This window comes from Anomaloglossus baeobatrachus, chromosome 1 (assembly GCF_048569485.1).
Source record: "Anomaloglossus baeobatrachus isolate aAnoBae1 chromosome 1, aAnoBae1.hap1, whole genome shotgun sequence".
NCBI lineage: Eukaryota > Metazoa > Chordata > Amphibia > Anura > Aromobatidae > Anomaloglossus > Anomaloglossus baeobatrachus.
Genome location: NC_134353.1, coordinates 424,933,991 through 424,952,526, shown reverse-complemented (window position 1 = coordinate 424,952,526; position 18,536 = coordinate 424,933,991). Strand labels below are relative to the sequence as shown.

The 18,536-nt window shown below is 51.2% G+C and overlaps 1 protein-coding gene across 1 annotated transcript in view; it reads right to left on the bottom strand.

Moving 5' to 3' along the window:
- Window positions 1–1,650: 1,650 nt before the first annotated feature.
- The window catches only part of TBXA2R (thromboxane A2 receptor), a 225,741-nt gene continuing 208,855 nt past the window's right edge, over window positions 1,651–18,536 (bottom strand). The window contains exon 2 of the mRNA XM_075337864.1: window positions 1,651–2,500. Within this exon, the coding sequence (XP_075193979.1) occupies window positions 2,231–2,500 (270 nt within the window). The 3' untranslated portion in view covers window positions 1,651–2,230. The remainder of the gene's footprint in view (window positions 2,501–18,536) is intronic.

The window sequence follows — 18,536 nt, the reverse complement described above, 5'->3', positions numbered from 1 at the left end:
GGCGGCTTAATAGCCACATACCACAGGTGGCATCACGAACACAAACTTTATTCAAACCCCAAGTCTGAAGCCATATTTTATTGACACCCACCAGGGCCACGGAGCCGGGCCCCGCTACCACTGACGACCCCCGTACTAGTCCTTCCCGGCACCGGGTGTCCCATAGCCCTGGGGTGGGCGAGTCACATGCGCTGTGCGACTGTAGCGGTGCCGTGCACTGTGTGCACGTGTGACCGCTGGTGACGCTTTGCGCGGGCACGAGGTTATGGGCGGCACTGTGAGTGTCATCAGCAATTGCCGCCCATAACCTCGTGACCGCACTTTCCCCTTTGCCTCCTGCGTTCTGCGCAAGCGTCTCCTCGTAATTTGTGGTGGCCTGATCCGCTCTTCCCATCTATTTCCTGCTGCAGGGCAAGATGGGAAAGGTGACGTCGGATCATTTGGCCAGCGCTTGCGCGGAACGCAGGAGGCAAAGGGGAGAGCGCGGCCACGGTATTATGGGCGGGCACTTGTGATGCATTCACAGCGCCGCCCATAATATCGTGCCTGCGACCATGTCACCAGCAGTCCTCGCGTGCACGGGACATCGGGCGCAGTGGGCGGCGTCCTGATCTATGAAATGAAGCGATGGGGACGGCGTAAACCAGAAGGAGGGACAGTAACGGATGCAACAGAGACCGCCCCCATGGACGATTTACAAGAATTGCAGACAAAAAGGTACAACTTTATAAAGTGTTTAATTTGGTTTAAAAGGGGGCACAAAAAGTACAGGAACCTTGCTAGAATACAGCCCACGAGCTGCAGAGGGGGAATCTTTTAGGTTTAAAGCTCAATTTCTGATGACAGGTTCCCTTTAAAAAAAAATGGATATGTGAACTGCCCCATAGACTATAATGGGTACGTGTTTTATCTGTGAAAAACTTGGAAATCACTCACGTGAAACACAGACATCTGAATGAGGCTGTAGTCTGACTTACCAGAAGCGGGCATGATCAAGTTAAGTGCTTAGGGCAGAATGAACAACAACTACGGCCCTGCCGGAAGCCTTGACTGTGTTAGCGTGTGCATTCATGCTGACATTTTTTTCTTTTTCTCAATCTACTTGGTCCAAGGACAAAATTGAGCATGTACACTGCCTCATTAGATCGGTCTGAGTACGATTCAATGTTTTGTCGGATCACACTAGGAACAAAAATAACGTCAAATGCACAAGCACTTACGGTGTGACACCATAGTTATAAATATGGTTACCTGGTTAGGGGTCCACTCAGAAGTTTCACATCCACCCCCCCGAGCCGAACCCCTAGCTATGCCACTGCTGCTGAGTTATGATTGACAGCTTCTGGAAGGATGGGGTATAAGTGCATGGCCTCAGAGAAGACTGAAATATGCCCAGTTGGTCTGCAAGTAATGATTTCACATACTGCTCTCCAAAAGTAACAATTGTGAATATCTCTGCAATGGAGTTACGCAGCACAGAAAGGAAGGGTAATTGGCATTACTAAGGAATTTTTATAAGGTATTTAACAACATTGTTTTGAGCAAGTGGCTGATTCTATTTAAAGTACGATGACCACAGCTAACCAGATCAGGACTTCATATGATACATACCAATAAAACTAGGTTATGTTTTTTATTATTAACCTCAACACAGTTCTAGACATTTTGATTATGAAACATTTAAAAACCACATATATTCTACTAATTTTATTACTTTTCATAACAATTTTACAGGAAACAAGACATTGAATATTAATTTCTGAAAGCTTGTATGACCCACAATGAGAAGGTTTATTTTCTGTAATAATGAGTAGTAGAACAATTATTTTTAAAATTCAAGTGATGTAGTTAATATTTTAGGAAGCCGTATACATGTCATGTTTTGTCCACTTAAAGTGTCTGTTTCTTTCTGTTACAAAATACATGTAAAAACAGGAGAGATGTTTTTTATATGATCTTCTTATCTCACAGGAAAGAAAAAGATGAAATTGTACACACTTCACCAAGATATACTGTACATAACAAAGTGTAAACTGTATTTTGGACTTTACTTATGTAAACTGCAGATGACAATGATGAAAATTAGTATTGCAAACAATAACTTGCACTAAGACCTGAAAAAAGCATTTCCAATAAATGAAGAAGCTTTATTACCTAGATTACCTTGTCTATATTATATACTACATAGTATAAGCAGTTATCACAAGGAGGATGGTTGACAATACGATAACTAATTTATGACTGATTCATGAGTGTATTTCCGACGTAAAGAAATGGTAAGTGTAGGATATAATGATACAATTGAGGGACGGGAATTCAAGCTTGGGTAAATTCTTTTCAAAACTGCTCTTCTAAATAGGATATAAACCCAGGGATCCAATATCTGATTCCATGTTGCCACTCGAAGAAATATTAGAAGCAGTTTCTCTTTATCTCTAGGAATTTCTCCATTCATGAGTTCAGTATTGGGTTGCTGGAGAACTGTTTGTACTATGAAAATCTGAAAAATGTAAAAGGTAAACAAAGTTAAAATTGGCAAATAAAAATAAATTTATAACAATCATTTGCAGTGTACCAAACTCAAGTCTCAGGGACAGTGTAACACACAAAAGTTGTAGGGGCTGATTATTAAGACTGACATTGTTTGTGCCAATTTTAATGAACGCCTCGCTGGAGTATGATGCACTGAATTGATTTAGGGACCGGAATTGTATTTCTTGAGTAAAAAAAATGCCAGCACTAGAAATGAGTAAGTACCATAATATTCATAATCGCTACACTTGTAACGAGTACTTTGTAATACTCGCGTATTCATTCTATTTCTTGAGTAAAAAAAATGCCAGCACTAGAAATGAGTAAGTACCATAATATTCATAATCGCTACACTTGTAACGAGTACTTTGTAATACTCGCGTATTCATTCTGAATAGTGAATACAATGCAAGTCAATAGGAAATGCAAGTAATTTTCTGCTGGACCCAACAAAGAAGTCTGGGGGCCTGAGGAAAAGGCTGAAATGGATGGGAAAGCGATGAAATTGAATGGGGAGAGCCTGGAGAATATACCTGCATGCATTTCTGACTTGCATATGGTTTCTGAAAATAAGGATGTCATAGTATTACACCACTTTTACAGATGCAGAAGAACACCTACCAAACCTACCCTAAATTGCATTTTACAGGCCAAAAAGGGTAAGAAACATTTTTCCTGCATAATCACTTGTATATAAGGCTAAATATATCCCTTTTAGCGTTTGTTCACAAGTAGTGTTTTAGCTTTTTTTTCACTTTTACAATTGGGAGTAGTTAGCTATTTCCCAGCACTTTACAAGCCAGCTAGAACATGCCCATTGGTATGTTGATCTTTGACCTGAGGTGCCTCAGGTGGCCCTGTAACATATGTTTTGGAGGGACTGCTGTTACTTATACATTTGAGCGTTCCCTGCCTCATTGAGACTCAGATAGTGGAATATATATTCAATAGCAGTTGACAATGTGCCCATTGTGGCGGTGGGCTTTACCCTCCTCCTCCTCCATGTCATTCTGTGGCCCTCAATTCAAGTTTTCAGAGGGCCTGCAGGTGTCAGGAAACCTGAGTTTGGTGAGGGCCCTGTGGTGTCCCAGTAGCATACGGTTGGGAGGGACTCCTTTTACTTTACATTTTGGCAATCCGTCCCTCATTAAGACTCAGATAGTGGAATACATATTCCATAGCAGTTTAAAATGCACCCATTGTGGCGGTGGGCTTTAAGAGTACTTTACACGCTGCGATATCGGTACCGATATCGCTAGCGAGTGTACCCGCCCCTGTCGGTTATGCGTCACAGGCAAATCACTGCCTGTGGCGCACAACATCGCTAACACCCATCACACGGACTTACCTTCCCTGCGACGTCGTTCTGGCCGGCGATCTGCCTCCTCTCTAAGGTGGCGGTTCGTGCGGCGTCACAGAGACATCACACGGCAGCCGTCCAATAGCAGAGGAGGGGCGGAGATGAGCGTCCGGAACATGCTGCCCACCTCCTTCCTTCCTCATTGCCAGTGGACGCAGGTAAGTAGATGTTCATCGTTCCTGCGGTGTCACACATAGTGATGTGTGCTGCCGCAGGAACGACGAACAACATCGTTCCTGCAGCAGCAACGATATTTTGAATAGGAGCAACGTATCAACGAGCAACGATTTTTCACGTTTTTGCGCTCGTTGATCATCGCTCCTTGGTGTCACACGCTGCGATTTCGCTAACGACGCCGGATGTGCGTCACTAACGACGTGACCCCGATAATATATCGTTAGTGATGTCACAGCGTGTAAAGCACCCTTTACTCTCCTCTTCCTTCTTCTTCATGTCATTCGGCGGCCCTAAATTCAAATTTTCAGATGGCCAGCAGGTGTCAGGAAACCTGTGTTTGGTTAGGGCCCTGAAGTGACCCAGTAACATACATTTGGAAGGGACTGCTCCAACTTATATATTTGGACGGTCACTCCCTCATTGAGACAGATAATTAAATACATATTCCATAGCAATTAAAATGTGCCCAATGTAGCATTGGGCTTTACCCTCCTCCTCCTCAAATTTCTCGGTCTGGATCGCAAACGTGTGTGTAAGCCAGAAGAGCAAGAGTAGATTCTGTCTTGGATGGCAGACAACAAGGACTCTTCTGATTTTTCAAGCAGCAACAAATCTTCCACAAACACACAGTCTACTGTGGATACTTAGAAAGCTGGACCATACAATCCTCAACCTGGTCCTCCTTCCTCCCCCCATCATCAGTCACAGGAGACATATGACCCCAAGCTTTGCCACTCTGAAGTCTGTTTTATACTTATCCTTTGGTTGGCTGTGGCCTCTCACCATACAGCATTGAAGAGGAACATGAGGATGTGGCGTGAGTTGATGCACAAGGATTTGAGGATCTTCGGCCAGAAGAAAGCCATTTTGACTAACCTGATTTACTGTCTCCAGAGGTGAAGGCTGATGGTGATGATACACAGTTGCAATCAAGTCAGCCTACAATCTTAACTGGGAGAGAGGATGAGATGGAAGGCGAGGTGGTTGATGAGGAGTCCACTGATCCGACCTGGACCGTTGACATGCATAGCCAGCACAGCAACACAGAGGAAGATGGATATGTGGCACAAATACAGGCACCAAGGGGTAGTGGTGTGCTCAGAGTGAGAACTGGGTCAACTGTTCCAAAGAGCACCCCCACTGTGGCCCAAGACAGTGTAACGGGGCGTTCAGCCACTGTCTGGAAGTTTGTTTCTGACAGTCCTTCAGAGAAAAACATTGTAATCTGCCATACCAAGTTGAGCAGAGGCCAGGGCAAAGGCAACCTGACCACCACCAGTATGAGGAACCACATGGCAAGCACCCCAGTAATAATAATATTAATGATAATCCTTATTTCTATAGCGCCAACATATTCCACAGCGCTTTAAAATTTAAAAGTTCATAAACAAGCAAGTAACAGTTATAGAAAATACAATTATAGCAAAAAAGACAACCCTGATCATGAGAGCTTACATCTACAATGAGGTGGGGAGACAAGATACAAGTGCACTGCTTATTTCCAATGACAATCCAGCCATCTCAAAGAAATGGGGGATAGATAAAGGCTACCTGAGCCAGTCAGCCAATCTTTGAGATTCTGTTGTGTGCGGTGGAGTATGATGGAGAGTTCTATTGTGAGAAGTCGTGGAGTCACTATATGAATTTAATTTGATTAGGGAGCATGATACGCCACCCTAAAAAGATGTGTTTTTAGGGAGCATCTGAAGCTGAGTAAGTTGTAGTTCATCCTGGTTTCTTGTGTCAGAGCATTCGAGAGGATTGAAGCAGCTTGGGAGAAGTTTTGGATCTGGTAGTGGGAGGTTTGAATTAGTGTGGATGTAAAGCGGGCTTTACACGCTACGATTTTGCTACAGCAATCTCGTTGGGGTCACGGAATTTGTGACGCACATCCGGCCGCTGTAGCGATCTCATAGTGTGTGACTCCAAGGAGCGATTTTTAATCGTTGCAAAAACGTCCAAAATCGCTCCTCGTTGACATGGGTGACATGGGGGTCCGCTCCCAATTATCGATACTATCGCTTTGGGGTTGTTGTTCCTCGTTCCTGCGGCAGTGCACATCGCTGTGTGTGACCTCCGTAGGAACGAGGAACATCTCCTTACCTGCCGCCGACCACAATGTGGAAGGAAGGAGATGGGCGAGATGTTCATCCCGCTCATCTCCGCCCCTCCGCTTTCATTGGGCGGCCGCTTAGTGACGTCGCTGTGACGCTGAACGGACCGCCCCCTTAGAAAGGAGGCGGTACGCTGGTCACAGTGATGTCGATATGCAGGTAAGTATGTGTGACAGGGGTGCGCGATTTTGTGCGCGACGGGCAGCGATATGCCTGTTTCGAACAAACAAAGGGGGCGGGTCGCATGCTAGCGATATCGGTACCGATATTGTAGCGTGTAAAGCCACCCTTAGTCAAAAGTTGTTTGCGAAGCATAGAGAACGGCTATGGTGATAGACAGAGATGACGGTGGAGATGTACGAGGGTGCTGCACTGTGGAGAGCTTTGTGGGTGAGAATAAGCTATTTGAATTGGATCTTGTGATATACAGTATGGGCAGCCAGTGCAATGAGTGGCTCAGAGCAGAAACATCTGAGTAACGGTTAGCCAGATAGGTGACCCTGGCTCAGGATTAAGGATGGACTGTAGAGGAGAGAGTCTAGGTAGTGTGAGACCAATTAATAGAGAATTGCAGTAGTCAAGGCGGGAGTGGGTCAGGGCAACAGTGAGGGTTTTTGTAGTTTCCATGGTAAGAAAGGGGCGTATTCTAGAGATATTTCTGAGGTGCAAGTGTGTTGCCCTGGGCAAGCCAGGGGACACAGGTCACACACCACCACACCCTACATCCCAGCTAGGAACACCACAGCTAACCAGAAATCCTTGTTGCCTTCCTCCAGAGGCTGATGATTCACACCAGGGGGTGGGCCAGGCGGTTGGCTCCGCCCACCAAGGAGGACACAGCTCTGGAGGCGGGAGAAACCAGGCAGTCAGCTCAGGGACGAGCTTGAGTGAGGAGTTGAGTTTAGGAGGAGGAAGTGGAAGGAGTGGAGGAGTAGCCCAGACAGGGCTAAAGTAAACAGCTAAGTGAAAGTGAAAGAAGAAAAGTGGAAAGGAGGAAAGCAAGTGAGGTGACGAGAAGGAAGGAAAGCCTGAAGGGTCCAGCTTTGTGTAGGGCCAGATCAGCAAGGTCAGCAACGGCGGTGACTGTCTGGAGGGGGACCGTTTGGAAGTTCCTGGAAGGACCCCGTTGGCTGTGTGCCCGGCGGTCTGGAGCAGTGTTCCGAAGGACAGTCAGCACCAGGGCAGGGGCCTCTCGGACCCCGGCAAGGCTAGGAGTCTCCAAATTTGCCGAATCTGTCAGTGACGGGGACGCAGATCCCCCAACAACAAAGTCCCGATTGAAGGCAACAGCTCAACCATTACAGGGGAGACACCGCCACCGCCAAGGCACCAGTTTCCCCAGGGCCAGCGCCTGCGGGCAAAGAGTAGAGCTCCCCCGGTCCAGCTTGAAGCCGGGGAGCGGGTTACCGGTGGGGACCCATCGCAACCACAAGTACACCAAGGTGCAAGGAAAAGGGACATCACCGTCACCTACTGGGAGAGCAAGTGCAGCCGTCCGTGGGACCGTCTATCCAGCCGTTTGGTTTACCGTAAAAACTGTGTCACGTCTCAGGCTGAGTGAGTACCACGGTGCCGCAAGGCACAGCGCTGCCCCTGTGTCCCTGCGCCCACCAGGCCCTGCACCTCCATCTCCATCACCGGGCCCCGGGATCACCAACCCCTACCCACGGAGGGGCAACACAACACCTGGCTGCTCCGCATCACCATCCCCGGGAGCCCCGTATAGAGCAGCGGTGGTGAAATCACCACAACCGTGGGTGGCGTCACGGACAATAATCATCCCCACACCCAACAAATCCCCTTTCACTCACGGGCGAGGAGTGTCGCTCGAGAAACCCCCGGGATCCGACCCACCGCTCGAGCCACCACAGAGCAGCAGCCGCCTGACCCGAGCAGAAGGGGGTGAGCGTAGTGTGCTGACACCCTCCTCCCCGCCCGCGACAACTTGGCGTCACGAACAGGATCTTACCGCTCTGCCGTCTGGTAGAGGTGCGCCTTGTTACCGCCGGAGGCATCCGGCAGAAAAATTTCGGAAGCCGCCATCTTTTGCGCGAAAAGTTCCCGCTCGAGCGTCTTCTCGAGCAGTAGAGGCGCGAAGGCCAAAACTCCGCCCCGAGAGAGGAGGGGCCGGAAAGAGCTAAGGGGGACGGAAACAAGATGTCTGCGCCCGACGGAGCCGCTGGAGGAGCGGTGGTCGCAGCCGCAGCGGCACCCGCGGATGGGAATGGGCCTGCCCAGGTCCCGGCTGTACCGGCGGGAGGTGCCGCGGCCCCCACGCTTGCTCAGGTTATGCCGTTTTCCTTGCCCTATGCGCCCGGAGCTGCCTGGCTACCGCAGTATGACGGGAAACCGGATGCTCTACAGGCCTTCCGGAAAAAGCTTAACCCGTTGCTAGAGCTGTACCCCCTGACTGATAAGCAACGTGCAGCGATAGTGCTAGGCCAGTTAACCGGTGCGGCGGAGCAGGAAGCGGAGACCTGGGCCGAGGGGGACCAGCTCTCTGTAGCCACCATCTTTGAGAAGCTACAGACTGCCTTCGAGACCCGGACTGAAGCTGAGCTGAGGATGCAGTTTTACCAGTGCCGGCAACGAGCTGGGGATAGCATTCGGGACTATGCTCTACGTCTGCAGACCGCCCTCTGCACGCTGAAGCGGGTGAACTCTATTAATGAGGCGGATAGCAACAAGATGTTAGTGGAGCAATTTGCGCAGGGGATGAGGTCCCCTGAGGATCTTAAACAACTCCGGCTGTGGGCCCTGGAACATCCTGATGTGGACTTTGCTGTGTTAAAGGAGCGGGCTATCAAGGCACTACAGCCCCCAGCTGCTGAAGTTCTGGAACCCGTCCCGTGGCCCGTCGAGACAGCTCCCGTTGTGACGGCCACAGCCAAACCAACCTCTTTAATACCTGCAGCCTCGAGCAGCACAGTAGAAGAGCTGGCAGCCCAGGTCCGTCGCATGGACGGAGACCTTGCCAAAATCCTTGCTGCACTGCAACCTCTGACCAGATCTCAGCCTCCAGCGCAGATACAGCTTGCTGACAGTCCCGAAGATGTTCCCTGGATGCAGCGGGGAAGTGCTAACAACCCGCGGAGCAGACCTCCAATCTGCTACAAGTGCCGTAAGCCGGGCCATTACTACCGACAGTGCCCGTTAAACGAGCAACCCCTGGGGCCCCGGGCCAATCCTCAGGAGTAGAACATCGTGGCCCCCCCGGACTGGCGAGACCGATATATCGGGGCCCGCCCTATTATCCCCGTGGCTGTGGACGGCATACCGGTGATGGCTCTCTTGGACACTGGATCACAGGTAACTACCATACCGTACACGTTGTATCAGCGGTATTGGGCCACAGACGAGCTGGCGCCTCCAGACAATAGTATAACTTTGATTGCCGCTAATGGACTTCCATTGACCCAGGTGGGGTATAAACAAGTGGCTATGACAGTGGGGCAAGCTGAACTGCAACACCAGGGTATGATTGTGATCATGAATGAACCCAGTGATCATAACCCGAAGATAGTGCTGGGAACCAATGTGATGGAACACTGCATGGCTGATGTGTTGACCCTATTGCAACAGCTAGCCGCCACAGCGGCGGGGAGCCGGCAGAGGGCTGTGCAGCGTGAGATCCGCGCCCTGATGTACCGCCAGCATGTAAGCTCAACAGGAGGGGAGATTGGTGGAGTGAGAGTGATGGATGTTGCTCCATTGACTGTGCCCCCTAGGAGTGAGATGATGATCTGGTGTAGGGCAGCAGTAGGGCCTCAGGGGCGTGACTACCCTGCGATGATGGAGCCCATGCCTTCCGAGCACTGGCCCACTGTAGTGGCCGCCCGAGGGGTGGTGGATGTGAAGAAAGGGAGAGTGCCTGTGAGAGTGTTGAACTGTGGGGAGGAAGAAGTCAGGCTCCCCCGGTATGCCACCATTGCCAAACTGCTCACCCTGGACCCTCACACTATCCATGAAGCCAGTCCATCCACACTCCCACCGACCACCAGCACTTCCCCACCCCAGGGGGACACAAAGGAGTGGCACCAACAGCTACATGTAGGCACTGATGATACCCCTACACATCACAGGGCAGGGGTACACAGGGTGGTGCAGGAGTACGAACAGGTTTTCAGTAAGCACCCCCTAGACTTTGGGCAGATCAAGGGGGTCCAACACCACATTCCCACGGGTGAACATCCCCCTATCAAAGAGAGGTATAGACCTATTCCCCCTGCACATTACCAGTGTGCCAAAGATATGTTGAGGAATATGAAGGAGGCAGGGGTTATTCGGGACAGCTGTAGTCCCTGGGCCGCTCCGTTGGTACTGGTCAAGAAGAAGGATGGTACCATGCGGATGTGTGTGGACTACCGGAAGATCAACCAGATAACCCATAAAGATGCCTATCCATTACCTCGTATTGAAGAGTCTTTGGCTGCCCTGAGAACTGCAAACTACTTCTCGACCCTTGACCTCACCAGCGGATACTGGCAAGTGGCCGTGGCCCCAGAGGACCGGGAGAAGACCGCCTTCACCACCCCGATGGGGCTCTGCGAATTCAATAGCATGCCGTTTGGGCTGTGCAATGCCCCCGGGACCTTCCAACGGTTGATGGAGTGCTGTCTGGGACATTTAAACTTTGAGACCGTCCTGCTGTATTTGGATGATGTGATTGTTTATTCCCAGTCGTATGAAGCCCATCTGGAGCACCTGGCCGAGGTGTTCGCGTCCCTTGCCAAGTACGGGATGAAGTTGAAGCCCTCAAAATGCCACCTGCTGAAACCCAGGGTGCAGTACCTAGGGCATGTGGTGAGTGCGGATGGTGTCGCCCCCGACCCTGAGAAGATTACTGCCATCCAGAGCTGGCCGAGACCAACTACAGTGAGGGATGTAAGGCAGTTTCTGGGTCTGGTGGGGTACTATCGGCGCTTTATAAAGGGGTACACGAAGATGGCTGCCCCCATGCAAGATCTCCTCGTGGGACAGACCAAAGGTGGTAGACCCATTGGAGCCCCACTGTCGTGGGAGGACAAGCATGAGGAGTCCTTTTGCCAGTTGAAGGCGGCCTTGACCGGAGAAGAGGTCCTGGCGTACCCTGACTATGGGCGCCCGTTCATCCTCCACACGGACGCCAGTAACGTGGGGCTAGGAGCGGTCCTATCCCAGGTCCAGGATGGAAAGGAGAAGGTGATTGCCTACGCTAGCCGAAAACTCCGGCCGACCGAAAGGAACCCCGAGAACTATAGCTCCTTCAAGCTCGAGCTATTGGCGTTGGTATGGGCTATCACGGAGCGGTTCCGCCACTACTTGGCGGCAGCAACCTTCACCGCGTTTACGGACAACAATCCGCTGACTCACCTGAACACGGCCAAGTTGGGCGCGCTGGAGCAGCGGTGGGTAGCCCGGCTAGCCAACTATGATTTCACCATAAAGTACCGAGCTGGTCGTGTCAACATAAATGCTGATGCACTCTCCCGGATGCCCCATTTGTCAGAAGAGGGGTGCGAGGATGACGACCTCGAGGAGATCGAGTTGCCTGCGTTTCACCAGCTGCCTACTGAGAGGGTACAAGTCTGTCAGCAAAGGGTGGATCTGGACCCGCGGCCCAGTCAAGAGTGGCAGGACGCCCAGGACCAAGCGCCGGCTGTCCGCCTTGTCAAGACTCTGGTGGAACAAGGTGCTATGGGAATAGACCCTGCCGCTCCAGCCGAAGCCCAACGCTGGTGGAAAGAACGAAAACGGCTTTACCTACACCATGGGAGGCTGTACCGTGAGCTGATCAACCCGAAGACCCATGAGAAAATATGCCAGTTGATCGTTCCTCAAGCTGATGTCGCTACTGTCCTGCGGGCATACCATGATGGTGCTGGCCACTTTGGGTGGAAGAAGCTGGAGATGCTGTTGAGGGAGTGGTTCTATTGGAGTGGGATGCGTGAATCGGTGGAAGCCTGGTGCCGAGAGTGTGGTCCTTGTACACTGAGGAGAAAGGACGAGACTAGCCAGAGGGCACCGTTACATCCCATAGTCACCCATCAGCCGCTGGAGCTGGTCGCCCTGGACCATGTCAAGCTCACCCCTAGCCGAAGTGGGTACACCTATGCATTGACCATGGTAGACCACTACTCAAGATTTATGGTGGTAGTCCCCGTTAAGGACCTAACTGGTCGAACCGCTGCTCGAGCGTTCCAGGCTTATTTTTGCCGACCCCATGGGTACCCCGAGAAGGTGCTGACTGACCAAGGCCCGGCTTTTGCAGCAGAGGTGTTTCACGAATTCTGCCAGTTGTACGGCTGCAAGAAGATCCGGACCACTCCGTACCACGCCCAAACCAACGGCATGTGCGAGAAAATGAACCACTTGGTCATGGGGCTCCTCAAGACGCTACTGCTAGAAGAATGGAACATGTGGCCGGAAAAGCTACCTGACTTGGTCGACATGTACAATAACATCCCGTCTAGCTCGACGAAATGCACCCCAGCGTATCTGATGAGGGCTCGGCCTGGCCGCCTGCCGGTGGATCTGGAGATGGGGTTGGAAGCCCCGGAAGCACTCCCTTCAACGGCGGAGTGGGAAAGTCGGAGGAGGGCACAGTACCGGCAAATCCAGGAGTATGTGCAGAAAAACCTCAGTCGAAGTCGAGAGCAGCAAGAGCACCGGTTCAATCAGAAGGCGCCCGCAGGTCCTTTCCAGCCAGGAGATGTGGTGCTGAAACGGAAGAGAAAAGCCCACAAGCTGGATGATCAGTGGGAGCAAATCCCTTACGTCATACAACCCACAGAATGGGGAGATGGGAAGACCTACCAGATCAGTCGTGACCAAGGGGGCACCCTAGCCACAGTTTCTCGGGACCATCTAAAAAAATGCCCCCCAGCGTTGAAGGCAGAGGCTGAAGTACCGGTTCCTCCACCAGTGGAGAAGGCAGCAGAGGTAATCCACACTGTAATGGGTGACTTCCCAGCAAACTGGCCTACACAGAACGGCGCGGTGATACTGTTCCCACAACCCGTGGATGAAGAAGTAGTGGAAGCGGTTAACCGTGAGCCAGAACCAGTGCCAGTGCCCAGGGATGAACCTGTACCCAGCCCCCCTACACCTCCGCCTGCTCCACACTATAGCAGGGAGGAGGAACCGATTGTTCCCTCTACCCCACTGTCTAGCAACACTGACACCGGGCCCCGAAGGTCCACCCGTTCCAACCTAGGTAGACCCCCACTTAGGTACCGGGAGACCGTTCTATAAGTAAAAGGGGTCCACGAATGTAAAGGAGTGTTTGTTTGTTTGAAAAGTTTGAAAATGATGAAAAATGATGATTACCGAAGTTTTACCTGATTTGCTCCGTGATTTGCAACCGGCTGGAGCCGGCACCGTTGTCCCCGTGGGGACCGTTTAAAGTTTTGCATGGAGGACTATCCATGGACAAGCCTGTGAACTTGCAGGGCAACCACAAACGTTAGTGGCTTGTAAATATGTTGTTTACCGTTACCGTTTCCGCAGTGCCGCCTCCGGAGAGGCAGGTTGGAGGGAGGGCCCTGAGCAGAGCAGGCTAGGGCCCAGCCACCAAAGAAACTGGTGGCCACCCTCTGGAGGGCAAGGACAGATCCCGCTCGGGTACCGTGTGCTGGACTGTGGGTCAAGGGGTGCTGCCTGGGTTTTAGGGGCAGCATCAGGGCCAGGTTGCTTGGGTGGGAGAGAGAGCGGAAACCGTAACCGTAAACCGTTTGCAACGTTAAAAGAAATGTGCCTCCCGTCTTGGGATGAGTTATTATTAAAAATGTATATATGTGTTAAGGTTACCATGTTATCTTTTTCAGAAAAATAAAACCGGTGTTGGACGGCAGCCCGCGGACGGTCTGCATTTTGCTAAGGGGGAATGTGTCGCCCTGGGCAAGCCAGGGGACACAGGTCACACACCACCACACCCTACATCCCAGCTAGGAACACCACAGCTAACCAGAAATCCTTGTTGCCTTCCTCCAGAGGCTGATGATTCACACCAGGGGGTGGCCCAGGCGATTGGCTCCGCCCACCAAGGAGGACACAGCTCTGGAGGCGGGAGAAACCAGGCAGTCAGCTCAGGGACGAGCTTGAGTGAGGAGTTGAGTTTAGGAGGAGGCAGTGGAAGGAGTGGAGGAGTAGCCCAGACAGGGCTAAAGTAAACAGCTAAGTGAAAGTGAAAGAAGAAAAGTGGAAAGGAGGAAAGCAAGTGAGGTGACGAGAAGGAAGGAAAGCCTGAAGGGTCCAGCTTTGTGTAGGGCCAGATCAGCAAGGTCAGCAACGGCGGTGACTGTCTGGAGGGGGACCGTTTGGAAGTTCCTGGAAGGACCCCGTTGGCTGTGTGCCCGGCGGTCTGGAGCAGTGTTCCGAAGGACAGTCAGCACCAGGGCAGGGGCCTCTCGGACCCCGACAAGACTAGGAGTCGCCAAATTTGCCGAATCCGTCAGTGACGGGGACGCAGATCCCCCAACAACAAAGTCCCGATTGAAGGCAACAGCTCAACCATTACAGGTGAGACACCGCCACCGCCAAGGCACCAGTTTCCCCAGGGCCAGCGCCTGCGGGCAAAGAGTAGAGCTCCCCCGGTCCAGCTTGAAGCCGGGGAGCGGGTTACCGGTGGGGACCCATCGCAACCACAAGTACACCAAGGTGCAAGGAAAAGGGACATCACCGTCACCTACTGGGAGAGCAAGTGCAGCCGTCCGTGGGACCGTCTATCCAGCCGTTTGGTTTACCGTAAAAACTGTGTCACGTCTCAGGCTGAGTGAGTACCACAGTGCCGCAAGGCACAGCGCTGCCCCCGCGTCCCTGCGCCCACCAGGCCCTGCACCTCCATCTCCATCACCGGGCCCCGGGATCACCAACCCCTACCCACGGAGGGGCAACACAACACCTGGCTGCTCCGCATCACCATCCCCGGGAGCCCCGTATAGAGCAGCGGTGGTGAAATCACCACAACCGTGGGTGGCGTCACGGACAATAATCATCCCCACACCCAACAAATCCCCTTTCACTCACGGGCGAGGAGTGTCGCTCGAGAAACCCCCGGGATCCGGCCCACCGCTCGAGCCACCACAGAGCAGCAGCCGCCGGACCCGAGCAGAAGGGGGTGAGCGTAGTGTGCTGACACCCTCCTCCCCGCCCGCGACACAAGCAAAAGGAGCGGGCAAGAGATTGTATATCAGAGGTGATGGAGGGATCGGAGTCAAGCATAACCCCCAGACAGCAAGCCTGCTACCTAGGAATTATCGTGGTACCACACACAGAGAGGGAGATGTCAGATTTAGGGAGGTTAGAAAACAGAGGGAATAGAAGTAGTTCAGTTTTGGAAAGATTAAGTTTCAAATAGAGAGCAGACATGACGTTGGAAACTGTAGACAGACATTAGGTGGACAGAAGACCAGGGTACCAAATTTGTGTCTCCGGGTCAAACCACTGCCATGTCACCTGTGCTACGTCCTTCACAATCTGCTGTCCAGGCAGCAGGCGCTCATACATCCTGCCCACAAGCTGTGACTGCACAGACACAGCAAACATCAACCACATCCACTTCCTTGTCCCAGCGAAGTGTCCAGTTGTCCGTGCCAGAGAGTTTGGAAAGGAAGCGTAAATACCCAGCCACGCAGCCAAAGGCACAAAACCTTAGCTCGGACATTGTCAAATTGCTAGCCGTGGAGATGTTGCCGTTTAGGCTTGTGGGAATACAGTGGTTCCGTGATGTCTTGGCTGTGGCTGCCCCACTATACAGTGCTCCCAACTGCCATTATTTTGCCCAGGGTGCCATCCCTACGTTACACAAGCACATGTTAAACAATCTCATCTGTGCTCTGACCAATGCTGTAACCGGGAAGGTCCACTTAACAACAGACATGTGGATGGCGGCACAGTGGCTCAGTGGTTAGCACTGCAGCCTTGCAGCGCTGGGGTCCTGGGTTCAAATCCCACCAAGGACACCATCTGCAAGGAGTTTGTATGTTCTCCCTGTGTTTGCGTGGGTTTCCTCCAGGTACTCCGGTTTCCTCCCACACTCCAAAGACATACAGATAGGGACTCTAGATTGTGAGCCCCAATGGGGACAGTATTGCAAATGTATGTAAAGCGCTGTGGAATTAATAGCGCTATATAAATGAATAAAATTATTAATTATAATTAAATAATTATTATAATGAGTTGTTGTGGACAGGGATGATACATATCTGTCACAGCATGCTGGATGAATCTGGTGGAGGCTGGGACAAAGTCGCAAACTGGAACATCATACATTCTACCCACGCCAAGAATAGCCGGCTCAACTTCTATCTGGGTTTACGCCTCATCATATGCCCTCTCCTGTCTCCCTTATCCATCCTCCTGCTCCTCATCCTCTGCTGAATTACCCTCCCCATCCCTGCTAAGCAGGGAGCTGTGCAGCAGCACACTCTGCTGAAGCTTATATGTTTAGTTCATAAACCACACACTGCAGCAGAGTTGTGGCAAGGTCTAAAAGAACAGACCGATCAGTGGCTCTCCTCGCTTTACTTCCAACCCAGTCTGGCCGTCTGCGATAATGGGCGTAACCTTGTTGCAACTTTAAAGGTCGGCAAGCTGATACACGTGCCATGCATGCTCACGTGCTGAACCAAGTTGTTCAGAATTTTCTCAAAACATACCCTGGCTTGCCATACCTACTTGACAAGGTAAAAAAAACAAACAAAAAAAAAACAAAAAAAAGAGAGCCGGAGTATGAGTTGGTGTACATGCAACTTGTAAGCTCATGTTCCCTTGAGAAGGTGCGATATATTAGCGGCCATTTCCGCCATTCCGCTACCGCTTTTGCTGGTCTTACAGTCCTGCAAAAGTGGTTGAATTTGCCAAGTCACCAACACATGTGCAACCTGACCACGCGGTGGAACTCTACATATCATATGTTGGCGAGGATTAGTGAGCAGCAGAGGTCAGTAGCTGAATACCAGCTTCAAGATTCGGCGACCACACATAACAACTGTCGAATGGGTGTGCCTTGATGACATTTGTGAGGTTCTTGAGAACTTTAATCCCCGAACAGGAGCTTGGTGCAGTTCTCAGACTATTATTAGCTTAACCATCTGCTGTGTCTGTTGAAACAATCACTGCATAATCTTAAAGAAGCATGAATAGGCTGGGGAGGAGGAGGAGAAGGTGACTTAACTTGAGGAGTGAATGGGTATTGTTTCTCCTGGTGAGGACACAGAACCTTTGCCTGTTTGCAGCTTGCCCCACATAGTACAGTTCATGTGTAAGTGTCTGTGGCAAGACCCTCACGTGATGCACATTTTATCCAACAACCTACACTGGTTGGCCACCTTTCTGGACCCATGGTACTAGGAGAAATTTCCTTCTCTTCTTTTGGAGTCACCAAAGGGTTGCACAATGGAAGCCTTAAAGAGTGTTGACGTAGATCAGTTGCTGAATACATCACCCTCAGACAACGCTGGTGGCAGACTTACCAGCTCTTTTCAACACCACGAATTAATGGGGAAAGACACCAGGTCCAACAGATGTGGGGGAAAATGTGTGCAAACTGGGCCATTTTCAATATACCAGCACATCAGCAAGGGCTATCTGTGTCTGTAACAAGAGAAGAGTCAAACATTCATGCAACGGTTCTTTATTATAGTAAAAGAGCAACCAATCTTAGATAAGAACAATGTTTCGGCCTTGCGAGCTTTCTCAACATTTGCAGCTTCTTGTGACATTGTCCGGATAATCTCTTATCCCTTCAGCTTTGGAGCTACAAGCTGTTTCAGCCTGACTGATATACTCCTCCAGGCAACCTTTACTGGAGAAAGGCTGCAAGGCCGAAACGTTTGTCTTATCTAAAGCCTGCTTTACATGCTTCAATTTCTCGTGCGATCGCATTTGCGATCGCACCCGCCCCCATCGTTTCTGCGGCACGGGCAATTTCTTGCCCGTGCCGCACAATGTTGTAACCCCCCGTCACACGTACTTACCTTCCAAACGACCTCGCTGTGGGCGGCGAACATCCACTGCCTGAAGGGGGATGGACGTTCGACATCACAGCGACGTCACACAGCGGCCGGCCAATAGAAGCGGAGGGGCGGAGATGAGCAGGACGTAAACATTCCGCCCACCTCCTTCCTTCAGCATTGCCGGCGGCCGCAGGTAAGCTGCAATTCATCGTTCCCGGGGTGTCGCACGGAGCGATGTGTGCTGCCACGGGAACAATGAACAACAGGATGTTCGATTTTTAGAAAATGAGCGACGTGTCAACGATGAACGAGAAGGTGAGTATTTTTGATTGTTCATAGCTGTCACACGCTACGATATCACTAACGATGCCGGGTGTGCGTCTCTTACAACGTGACCCCGCCGACATCTCGTTAGAT